The 12,381-nt window shown below is 47.0% G+C and overlaps 1 protein-coding gene across 1 annotated transcript in view; it reads right to left on the bottom strand.

Moving 5' to 3' along the window:
• Positions 1-3,943, bottom strand: part of LOC144119241 (uncharacterized) — a 35,946-nt gene extending 32,003 nt beyond the window's left edge. The window contains exon 1 of the mRNA XM_077651910.1: positions 3,830-3,943. Within this exon, the coding sequence (XP_077508036.1) occupies positions 3,830-3,901 (72 nt within the window). The 5' untranslated portion in view covers positions 3,902-3,943. The remainder of the gene's footprint in view (positions 1-3,829) is intronic.
• Between the last annotated feature and the right edge of the window lie 8,438 nt (positions 3,944-12,381).

Here is a 12,381-nt window from a genome sequence, read left to right as displayed (position 1 = left end):
TTGCCGTATTCGTAGAATAGCGCGGGCAGCTGCAGCCCGCACTCGAGAATCCTTTCACTCGAGGTCGCCATTTTGCGCGGCTGTATTCGGGAGTAGCGGTCATGTGGTCAGGCGTGCTCAAACCTGTACTTTGTTCATGCAGTCGCTTGTCACAAGCATCTTTTTTCTTCTTCTTCTTTAACCCAGTGCAGAGTGGAAGGTAGGAGAAGTACAGCCCAGGCCAATTCCTCTACCTCTCTTTCAGAGCAGGTTTTCCCTCTCTCTCTCTCTCTCTCTCTCTCTCTCTCTCTCTCTCTCTCTCTCTCTCTCTCTCTCTCTATCGCTATAGCGGGAGCGACACGAATGACGAAAGCGATCTGTTTAAATTGCCAACGAGACGTGGTATTAAGTTTACTTGTCGGATGTAGAGGCTGTGTGTTACTGCTCCCGAGGTGATATTTAGGAAACAGGCTAAACAGTAACATCTAGAATTAAATTGTACAATAATACTCAGCTTTTCGCGGCCATCTTTTTCTGGTCCTCTGTGCTGGAGAGATTGCAAATAGGGGTGCTCTTCTCAGTGCAAGGCAAGCAACTATTTTAAAAGTTTTCTTTCTTTTTCTCTCCTGTTACTGAAGAACGCGGTTGTTGAACACACCGCGTTCATCGCAATTTTAAAAAAGAATCCTCCGTATTCTCAGTATCTTTAGGTCAACCGTGAGGCCCTCAGCACCGCAGTCTGCAGCCACAATAACGCCAAATTTAAGCATCGCCATCCTAACACTACCAGAATTCTTTCCACCTCCTAAACCTATTCCTCTTGTTTCCTGTAATGAAAGAAAATTCCAGATTTTCCTCTTAAAGGAGCAATGGCAGGGCTGTTTGATAAAGTAGGAGACGAGCTTTTTCATTAAACGAGCTCTTTGGTTTCATTGAAGAGAATTTAGTTGGCGCTGAAACAGTGGTGAGGCGCTTATCTGCGTTGTCGGGGCAATTTGGGGATAGACAAGCAGTTAGAGAAGGCAGTAGGAAAGAATAGTGTAATAGAATTAAAAAGAACAAATATACGATCATTGAATTGGGGTGAATACCTTGAAATCACGAAGAAGGCATGCAGAAAAGTTTGAAAAATAATGGAGTATTGCAATGCCGTGCAGTCGAACATAAAAAAGTTGGTTGCAAAGCGTGTTGCAGTACTGTATTATAGTAAACAGTGTATGTAAGAGCTTGTTATTTAATTTATAGGCTTTAATGCTTTTAAGCCCGGTATAATAAAAAAGCGTTCCAAATCGACATCATGAAGCTCCACCTAGTGACAACGATCGCCTTATTAAATTGATTGTGTGACGTCATAACGACACACACCCTCCTGTGTCATTTGTAAGAAGAGAATACCTCCTGTCGCTTCGCCTTCGCCATCGAAGTAACATACGTCCAACATATACGAGTGACTGATGAGCAACAACTAACTAGAGGAAATCAGAGATGAGCACGTAGGTTTTCGCCGGCAAAGTTAAAGGTTTGGTTGTAGATACTCGGAAATTGCGATAAACATGAAAATTTGTTCAGCTTAAACCTTCACACGGTTCGTAATCATCGAACCAGCGAGCGTAAGCGCTATCTTTGGGCACTACATATGTGTTAGCAAAGATCTGGGGTAAATTTACGGGCTTGTCTTGTCTTTGTCTTTGGCTTGTCTTTGTGTATCATCCTGTGGTCCTTGTCTTTTCGCGCTGTTCTTCTTGAACATGCATACCAACTCGCCCAAGCATCAGTCCTATTGAGAACGAAAACGCGAAAGTACTGACACACACAAAAAGACGTCACTAACGAGCGGTAAACAAGGTATGAGAAAAATAGTACAAAAGCTCGGGTCTTGGAGTACTTCTCAGTATGCGAACCGGTGAAATTTGTTGCATGTGCTTTTTAAGCCTTTGTTCACAAATTATCTTGTCTAATCTGACAGGTATCGTTCTTTTCTTCATGTATAAATTATGTGTGCGCCAAATAAAGCCTTAGTGGAAGTTGAGCGCTTGTGTTTGCCCCTTGTTTTGTTGCGGCGCTATGGCTCATAACGCATACCCACTAGCCCGAACAATCACCTTGTTAAGTCAGTACTTCTCTTCGGATTTCTTCCTGTTCGTCGTTCGGAATCTGAGAGTTGTGTTTTGATTTAATAAATGTGTCGCTGGAAGTGAAATACATTAGTCGCTACCTCTCTGATCAATTAGGAAACTGCCAGGCTGATTATGGGAGTAATTTGTGAGGTAGAGAACACTGTGCCACAAGCACTGTGTGCGCAATGAGATCAGGACGAGCAGCTGGCGCTCTGAATTTATGCGTTCCCGTAGGTTCAACCGACTATTAAAGTGCGCGCCCAGAATCGACACATCCGCGGCAAAAGCAAGGAAGCCTGCAAGAATCATCACTGCATCGTTACGAGCAAGTGTCGGAACATTATCGCATGTCATCTAGCGCTAATTTCCCGCATTACCAGTTGCGTAATCACCATTCATGTTTCATTTCATTAGTGCGCTACTCACGGGTACAAACCACACGTACAGACAGAGAACTTTGCTTTATTCACAATTCAGTTTTTTAATTTATATTTTAAACTACGTACTACCTATATTTATTGAGTACCAGAAGTTGTCACGAATGGCATGAACATGACACCTGAAAGTAGGGTTCATTAACATGGTTTTCCCAGCCCCCTCAGCTTGTCACTGGCATTAGCGTAAACACTCGGTTTTTGACCGCACGGTTTTCCTGGCCGAGATCCCAAATCGCAAAGGCCATAAGCAAAACTGTGACGTACAAGTTGCGTGATACGGAATTATTGAATCCGTATTCTTGTTCGAGAGTCACTACAGCCATACGCAGGGCTTACAGCGAAAAAAGTGGCATCATTAAACCCCAAGTCTCCTGTTCATTAAATTCAGCGAGGAGTCAAGTTGATTTTTAATTCTTCCTGATTTCTTGCGTCAAGCTGCTAAACGAGACCCTTGCAGGCTGCTTTGGAAGCCAGACAAACCTCTAAATTAAAGTTCGAAACTGACCAATCAGCATCCTACAGGCAAGCACGGCAACCAAGAGAGATTAGAAAATGCCGTGGTATCGTTCTGTTCATTTCCGCTTTATCCTTTTATGAGAATTTAACCTCCCAAAGCGACTCAGGCTGTAAGGGACGCCGTAGCGAAGGACTCTGGGAATTTAGGTCACCTGGACTTCTTTTACGTGCACTGACATCGCACAGTACACGGGCCTCTAGAATTTCGCCTCCACCGAAATTTGACCTCCGCGGCTGGGATAGAACCCACGTCTTTCGAGGCATAAACACTGAGCCACCGCGGCGAACGTTCTGTTAATTTAATTTCTTTTATTTGCAGTTAAAATCTCATATGACATTTTATGCGACCACATCGTGCATTAAACCGGCTGCAGTCTAGCGTAAGGAGCAAATGTTCATACCACTCAGTTTTGTCTCCTCTCTCTGCATGCATTTTATCTGCTCTTAATTGAATCTTTCGAACATATCCCCTTTTACATTTCAAGCGAATGTTCGCAAACACGCCCCTCGCCCTCTTAAGCCCTTTAGATATCTTTGTGACCAGAAAAAGTGAAAAAAAGAAGCTGGACAGAGAATGTTTACTACATTCGAATCAGTGCGAAAGCACTGTCAACAAAAATCAGAGCACTTGTTCCACTCGTTCTGTTCACTGAGCCCCTTTCCAAACGCAAGCATGTCGAACCGGAAGGGAATGCAGTCCCGATCATACCAACACATCATAAAGGGCGAGCGCGCAAGAGTGACCATATTTGCAGCTCTGCACGCTGTCCACACACTTACCGATATTTCGTCGCCCAGAGCAGCTGAAGCGGCGAAGCCAACCAGGAAAGCTGAGAGAAGCTGGAGCGCCATGGACGAGAAGCCAGAGAATGTGAGAGCACTTTGCAGTCTAGCCGTCATGCTCTTTATACTTATAGGCCTTTCGAGTTGACAGGTGACGGCCAGTTACCCGTGTCCTTCTTTTTGTTATTGTGTGGTCGGTTATACGATCGGACGCTGCCAAGCAAGGACAGCTGAAGGAAAATTGAACAAATACCCTAGGATATCGCTCTGTGTCGACGCACCGGAAAAATCTTCGTCGTGCGTTGCGCTGACGTGAGAGGTCAGTGCACTTCGCGATGAAAAGCAAAGCCAGGCGGCGCGCGTGCTTGATTTCGCGCGAAAATAAATGGTGACTGATTCCCCCTGAGGTGAAAATTTGTAATCTACTACATGAAGAAGTTTTAATGGTGCAAAAGAACAAAAACAGGAAGACAGAGAGACAGAAAGGGCGTTCGTTCTGTCTCCTATGTCTTTCTGTTTTTGTACATTTGCGCCATTCAAACTTTATTATCAAGTACCTAGCCCAACAGCAAGTACTTCTGCAATTTACTACATATTCTATAATGCCTTCTGAGTGCTTACTACGTACTGCTTCGGCTATTCAATGAAAGGAACTTAATTTTGTTTCGGTGGAAGGCGAATATTTTTGGAGGGCTAAAATATAAGTGGCCTCATGGCGGACGCAGTGTTATTATGCATGGTGCTATTGTGCAAATAGGGAACGACGTACGACATCTTGAGTTTACTGCTTCGTAGCCTCACGTGATATATGAGAGACATCGGCTATGTCTAGGCCGGGATTAATTTCGATGTCTTTTGGATGTTTATCCCGCATTGACATTACAAAGTACACAGGCGTCATCGGCACTTCTCTTCGATCGAAATGCGACCGTCGTGTTTTGGAGAAATTAACTGCGTTTTTCTGCTCGGCGGCGCAGCGGTCTTGCCATTCTGCTACCATGGCCTTAAAGGGATCTGTTAAGAGAGTCTGTGGTTAAAGTGCATACCCGCTCATATGTTGGGTTGTTGTGCGCGCGTGCGTGTGCGCATGTGCGATTTAAAAAAAAACCACTGACAGAGCGGAGAAAACGTAGTACGTTTGGCAATGCAGGCAAAGTTGCAGCTGAGACAGGTGCTCTGGCGCGCGTCTACATAAAAGAATTGTAGAGGACGCTTAAGCTCCGCATGACGTTTATGATGCAATAGCGTAATGAGTTATACTTTCCATTCTGAGCAAGTCTTACACCTTTGAACGCATTTTTTTTATTTTTGCCATTGTTTCAATCAATTATCTGATCAATTACATGCTCTAAATTTTCTTAGCATCACCAACCATTGCATCTTTCTGCTAAGCAATTGGACACCTTCGACCCCCCTTTTTTCTATTTTTTTGTTTCTATAATTAATTAAATACAATGATTTCATTAACTTGTCATCGCCTTTTGCACATCAATCAATCTTCAATCAGTAGAAGCACAAATTACCATGATATGATTTTTACGCAGTCTCCCATTATTTCCGACACACGGTGCCGACTTCGCCGACGGCTTTTCGACCGACCGAAGGAGCTGTATACTGAAGAAGTATACTGTATACTGAAGAAGAATATATTACGCTATCGCGTAATATATTCCGGGGCTGCAGGCCTACGGGGCGGGCAGTGCAAGCGACATTGCTAAAATCACATGAAAAACACAACTTTCGTGCCGAGTACATGCGCATGCGAGTTAAAATACGGCCAAGAAAAATGCTTTCGAGACACTGCCTTTACCTTGAAACAGATTGTTGCGGCTGCTAGCCATTTTTGAGTGCTTCATTCGGAAACTACCCATGACGAAATTCTGAGGAACCACTTTCAGGCTTGCCGTGGCGTCTCGGTTGTCTTCGGCTTTGTTCGGCAGCGCACGAATGCCGCCCAGTGGAAAATAAGAATAAAAAATATCCTTATTAAAGACTAATTAAAATTTTTCAGACGGAATAGTATCATTTGATTATCCTGGCCGTCCTCTTCGATGTTCCCTGTTTTGAAGCCCCTGATAGCGCCCTCTCGCAACATATAGAGCAAGTTCATTCACCCCGCCCGCTAGTGGAGTTCAGTTAGCTATCCCGAAGACATGAAAATCGCTAACAGAGCCCCTTATTGTTGATTCCAGCTCAGCAGAAAACACAAAGACAGCATACACCCGAAATGTGTCTAGAATGCACTACCGCAAGAAAAACGTCTAATAGCCTACATTAGTGTTGATTCATGCCTTATACAAAGAGCTGCCCACGACTGAACTGTGACTTTGCAACTTTTACCGCATTTTCAGTATACTACTCTGTAAAAGCTTTGATGAGTCGCTTAATCAAGGTTAAAAAATGTTCTTTTTGCAAGAACCTCAGACTCTTGAATTTTTCGAAAAAGTTAAAAGTGTCTCAACATAAGTGCTTTCAAGCGAAAGCATTACTGGCCGCGAACTTGCGATTTCGCCGTGGCGGTGTTCCGAGGACGCACATGACGTCACAACGCGCGCCTCGCCGCGGAGTCGAACCGGTCTGGCCGGGCCGGCGGCGCTGGCGCACTCGGCGCGAAATAGAGACGCGCTCGAAGTCTCCTCCAGTGCGGTCAGAGTGCGCCGAAGCCGCCGAACGCGTCGGCGGTCAAGCGCAGTTGGAGTATAGAGAGTCTCGCTTTGGCCGACGTGACGTCGCCGTGCAGCGCGCGCGCGCTCGTTACGCCGGAGTATAAACGCGCCTAACAGAGCCTGCGCTAAACCGCTAACCAACGTATTCGGTGGCGGCATATATGGGAGCCACTTAAACCCCCCACACGCTCACTGAATAAAAAAAAAACTTGTGCCGATGCTCAGAATCGAGCCAGGGTCTTTGGCGTTTGAGGCAGAGACGCTACCACTCCGCCACGACGGCTCTTTTTTTCTTCTTTCTTTACTGCATGGAAATAAGCGCGGCGACTTCTGCATCGGAAGTGTATATTCACTATACGCGCCATTATTCATGGTTAAAGCTTGAGCCGTCGTGGCGGTTAGACTTTACTCTCCGCCACGACGGCTCAAGCTTTAACCAAGAATAAAGGCGCATCTAGTGAATGCACTCTTTCGACGCAGAAGTCGCCGTGCTTTCGCTACGTATATCCTGGCCTAACAGAGCTAGGCCATTAGCAATGTATTTCTTGCTTACATCACCAAAACGTTTTACACTTTCTTGCTTTCATAAATCTGTCCTTTCTTTCCGGGAGATCCATAGAAGGCTCGAATATTTTTCAGCTGCACCCGGCCGGTCGAAGCCTGCAATCAGCACTACTTGGGAACTAAGTACCTGCGCTAATAAGATCACCTCCGAGCTTCATATTTCGAATGCCGCCTCCGCTGCGTGAAAGGGTGTAGGGCCATCTGGAGTGCTTATAAAAATTTGTTGTTCTTTTTAATTGTGTCCAATCCATTTGTACAGCTTTCCTTAGAGGCCAAGACTTACCAAAGTCGTGAGAATCGCGTGGTGAAAAACAGAGTCAAAAGGGGTCTTGATGTCAAGGAAAACAGCTATAGGGATGTACCCAGCACGAAGGAACTCTTCAAGTGGTGAGACGAGGGCAATGACATTATAAGTCGTGGACCTATTCTGACGAAACCTGTTAATTTCTTAGGGATACTCATTTCGGCTTTCGAGGAACCGAGTGATGCGTTTGCAGATCATTCGCTCCGCTCCATAAGATTACCTATGCAGCTCAGTAGGGCGATAGGCTGGAAGGATGCGTAGCTTGTTGGCTGCTTACAAAGTTTCAAAACGAGCACACTTTTCGCCAGCTTCAATTCTGTTCGGAGCTCACTGGTCATCCACGAAGAACTGCAATATTCCACAAGTCCAAAACGAGAGTTCTGGGGTAGCTTTGCGATTGCGTCATTGGTCACCTCGTCTTTGACCAGGATACACCCGTCTGTTTGATTCTGTGATAGCTGCCGATAGCTCTTCAGTTGTGAAAGGCAGGTCTAACGCTCTGGGATGCCTGATTGAGGATCTGCGGAGAGTGTCCAGAGACCCTGCCTACGCCGACGGCAGTCTGCAGTATTCTTCTGAGACTTTTTAGGGATTTTTGTTCATGCCGAAAGAGTGCAGTGCAGGGGTAGAGCCTGTCGAGTGGCGTACGCATGCCTCTAACGATCCGCCAAATTTTTTGTTACTGGCTGACGCACATTCAGCATAGAACAAAACTTACGCCATCTTTGCCGGCTGAGTTTTTCCAGATAGAGCAGAATGTGATACTGTGCCCGCCGGCAGGCACGAACGCCTTCAATGTTTTAGTGCGCAGAGCTTTCCTTTCAGCTCACCTGCGAATAGAGCACAGCCTTTGAAATACCTCATCATTTGAAGGTTGCCTATCATGTTGTAGCGAGAGCTACACTGGGCTACCGGTCGAGCATTTCACGGTACATGGGAGAGGCCAGTTGTGCGCATGCGCCGTTACCATGGCAACCGAAGAGGAGCAAAGTGCGGCGTGCGCTTCGCTGTCGCCGCGACCTCGCGCCCGCGCCATCGTCAGAGCCGAGCATGACGTCACGCGGATGAGTAGTTGTGCGCATGCGCCGATACCGTGCTAACCATAGAGACCCCACAGCTGCGCCGCATTCTTCATCGCCGCCTTGCCGCACGCCGCTCTATCACCCGCACCCCGCGTCGCATGCCAAGGACTGCGTATAAAAGGCGGAGATGTAGTGGGCGTGCGTATCACAACGTTTGACATGCGTGCAGAGAAGGAGAGTCCAGCCGCTGCTAAACGGCGGTATAGACAAGAGAAGATTAACTCTTCCGATCCTGAGGTTTTCGCCTGCAGTTGGCTTCAACCAAATAAGAACACTGGGGTCTGTGTGTACGTGAAACAAGGTATCACAGCTGTCAGACATCTCCCTTCGATCGCGGTGAATAATGGTGAGGCCTGCTGTGTTCGGCTTCTGGAAAGCGGCATTATCATCCAAGGAGTCTACGTGGCACCGGAAACATCTGTCAAGCAGACGATTGATGTGGTTGCCCCGTGTATACCAGCCCAAGGCACGATTTCACAGTTGTGTGTGGCTTTGGGTTATTTCAACAGGAAACCCGGACTCTCTTATTCAGTGTATGAGAGAAAAGGTATACTTTAATTTAGCTTCTGGCCCTCACGTCCAGACTACACAATGGGGATCTATTATAGAGCTTGTATACTGAAGAGGCACTACCAAATGAAAACACTGTATCGACGAAATTGAGACCGCTGCATGCTACTACAGAGATCATCGGGCAGCCTTCGTCTCTGTCAAGAAAAATGAGTAAAGGATGTGTATACCCAATGTCTCTCATTGCTAAACATAGACCACAAGCTAAGCCAGGGAAACGTACCTCTCGCTACGTATATCCTGGCATAGCCAAGTTATGCCACTGCCAGTTTTTTAGCTGTAATTCTTGTACTTTCTCTCAGGCAATGAGCTATTATCGATACCAATTCCTCATTCCAGGTTGCGGCAGCAATTCATCTGCTTGCAGAATCCTTGCGAAAGCCTATTTGCAATCTCCTGACATCATCTGGTTGGTTGGAATGGTGAAAATAGTATCCGTGAAGCCTAAAATTTTCTTTTATGCGCGACTCAGAGATGACTATGAAAGGGAAGAGGTACGCTCGCATGAGCTGCCGGAAATCGGAGAACATCACCCTGGCCAGCACCTTACAGTGTGCGATAAATGGGCACTGTTAGACTCACATCGGTAAGGTGCGTGTACAACCACCCACATGTTACGCCCCTAAAGCGGTATTCACACGGGGGACCTCGGCGCGGAGGGACGGGGAGACGAGGCGCGCTACGTCACCGGCCGGCCAAACCCCTCCCCCGCTCCCAAATTTAGTATTCACACGGGCAGCGGGGAGCCGCCGCGGGGGATCTAGACGCGCGAAGCGGCCGGGTGGCGTGGGAGGGGTTAAAGAAAGGGCCGGACGGCCGGTTTTGCTGTTCTTTGAAGACAGCGAAGGCTAAAAAATAATAATAAAGATTGAAGGGAGATAAGAGGGAAAAGAAACCGAAAAAGGGAAACAAACAGACAGTTCCCAGCACCGGAGCTGAATACACGTCGAACTTTCTGGCGCTAGAGGATCCAGAGCAGGAAATGGACGTCGCAAAAAGGCGCAAGTACGTGTTGTTGGCGGCTCTACTTGAAACCGAGGATGACGACGATCTTTTCAAGAAAAAGCGGCGGTGCTGGTTGAAGCCATGGATGCAAGAAAAGTCCCTTGGTGTGCAGCACAGTCTGTATAACACGCTCCGTGAAGATGACCCGGACGAATACCAGAAACTGCTTCGTGTGCCGCATGAAGTTTTCTTGTGGATGCTGGAACGCATCAGACACCGGATTATTATTATTATTTTTTTTTACAACAAAAGCCGCCATCTGGGTTTACCATGCTCAAGGAGCGGGGTTGTGCTGATCTGAGGAGGGAAAATGCCGACAGTCGAGGGGGGAAAAATTAGACGAAAAAAAAAAAAGAGATGCGTGAAAGATAGAAGAGAAGAAGCTCTGAGAAGATGCAGACAAACACAAAGACGACGTATGCCACAAAACGCATCTTGCTCTAACCAGTTCATAAATATTGGACTTCAAAAATGTTTTTATTAGTGCACGCATTCCTCTTCGTCCAACGTGCGCAAAATCCACGGCAAGAAGTAATACAGCTCCGTCGACAGCGGAGCGCCACTCACAGCGACCCCAACGCGCGCCCTGCCAAGTGCCGCCTAATCTCCCGGGGACGCGGGGACTGAACGTAGCAGCCGAGCGAACGGTCCCCTCCCCCGTCGGCGGCGGCCGCCGGACCAAAACCGGAAACTGCGTCGCCGCGAGCACACTCGAAGGCGTGACGTGTACGCAGCCGCCGTCAGTTCGGGAGGGATTCCATCCCCCGTGTGAATACCCCTTAAAGTACTGCATCAAGAATCGCACCATCAAAATTTGAAAGGCTCCGATGACTTCACTCATATACTTCTGCACGCTTCGGTGATGAAAACCAACCAAACAAACCCCAAATTCGGGCAAAATGTTTTGCAGCTGCACCTGCATCATTGTCTTCAAAGAAAAATTACTTTGGTCACACAGAAACATAAGTCTCGGGACAACTAGCCTCAAGAACAAGTGCACCGCTGTTCCAATGCGCCGCTACGCATGCAGCGAAACAAGTTTTTGTGGCTCGTGCGTTTTCAGTTTTATCCCCACAAAAACACAGCTAGAGCTCTATGAGCTCTATGCAGCTTCTGAATGCATGTTCTAGTCATATATAGAGCCTGAAACACATAACATACCTTTGTGATAAGCAATAAGATTGCCCAATGTCTCGCAAACAAAAATAGAAAAACATTTGCTGTTTGTTGTCTTCGAACGGACAAGCTCAGCTTCTTCTTGGCAATACTGCTTCGTATTGAACACCCCATAGGATATACAACCCTTTTTCCGCCTTCCAACTTTTTGCTTCTAACGTTCTTGTGTGCAGCATGAAGGAAGAAGACGGCTTCTGGAGCTACACGCGTTCTCTTCGTGTGTTTTAAGACATCACTGCTTTGATGGGCCCGGAACAGTCCACGTCACCCTTGTGTAGGGAGCTCGAGCGGTGCTACCTGGTCACAAAAAATAAAATTAGGCAGCAGCCTCTGATTTCTCGGAAAAGTGTTCGTGTCAACTATGTTTGCGGTGCGGGCATATCTTGCACTACTTCCGCGCAAGTGTTGCTATTGGAACCTAGCGGCAGCGAAAATATCTTGATTTTTTTTGCAGGGAAGTGCACCGCCCAAGCGCTCTACACAAGGGTGACACTGTGCATGGTTCGGTACAGGGACACTGCAAAACCGAGCTAGGTCTGCAAGATCCTTGTATAACTTTCTGTGTTGCGCTCTTGCTAAATATTTGCATGAGAGTCGTGCACACAGGAAGTTACAGGAAGCCACGACCTCCTTCAGGAAACCAAAAATACCTCCCTGTGTACATTCAGTAGTAGATAGAACAAAATCTGGAAAAAGTTTGATAAAGTACGAAAAAACGGGTCCTTCACATCTCGAACGGAAGAAAAACGGTTCACCACTTGCCTAATGAATAAATGCGGCAAGCCAAGGTCTTCTTCACTAACAAGCCGGAAGAAGTTGGCGCACCTTGCCCTCTCCCATGTCGACACCCACACAAAAACGGCCGATACTCTGTACACATTTAGAGCGAGAAATCCCACTTATAGCATGCAAAGCTGCAGGTCAAATGACGCTTGGATTTGACGTCTAACAGGAGGATCGCCGCAGGTGAGGCTGTGACGTCATACCACGTGACTTATTGCAGCTGTTAGCGCTCGTTCTGCCACTGCGCCGACGCCGCTCCCACCACTCGCACTCGCCAGTTGTGTCATGTGACTAACCCTGCGATTTTTTCTTGCTGAATAAAGGCCAGCGTTTTCCGCCTTAGCACCGCAGAGACATGAAGCCAGGCCCGGTCACCGTGACGAGTTGTTCGGCTGAGCA

This window comes from Amblyomma americanum, chromosome 2 (assembly GCF_052857255.1).
Source record: "Amblyomma americanum isolate KBUSLIRL-KWMA chromosome 2, ASM5285725v1, whole genome shotgun sequence".
Taxonomy (NCBI): domain Eukaryota; kingdom Metazoa; phylum Arthropoda; class Arachnida; order Ixodida; family Ixodidae; genus Amblyomma; species Amblyomma americanum.
This window is presented reverse-complemented; position numbering and strand designations above follow the sequence as displayed.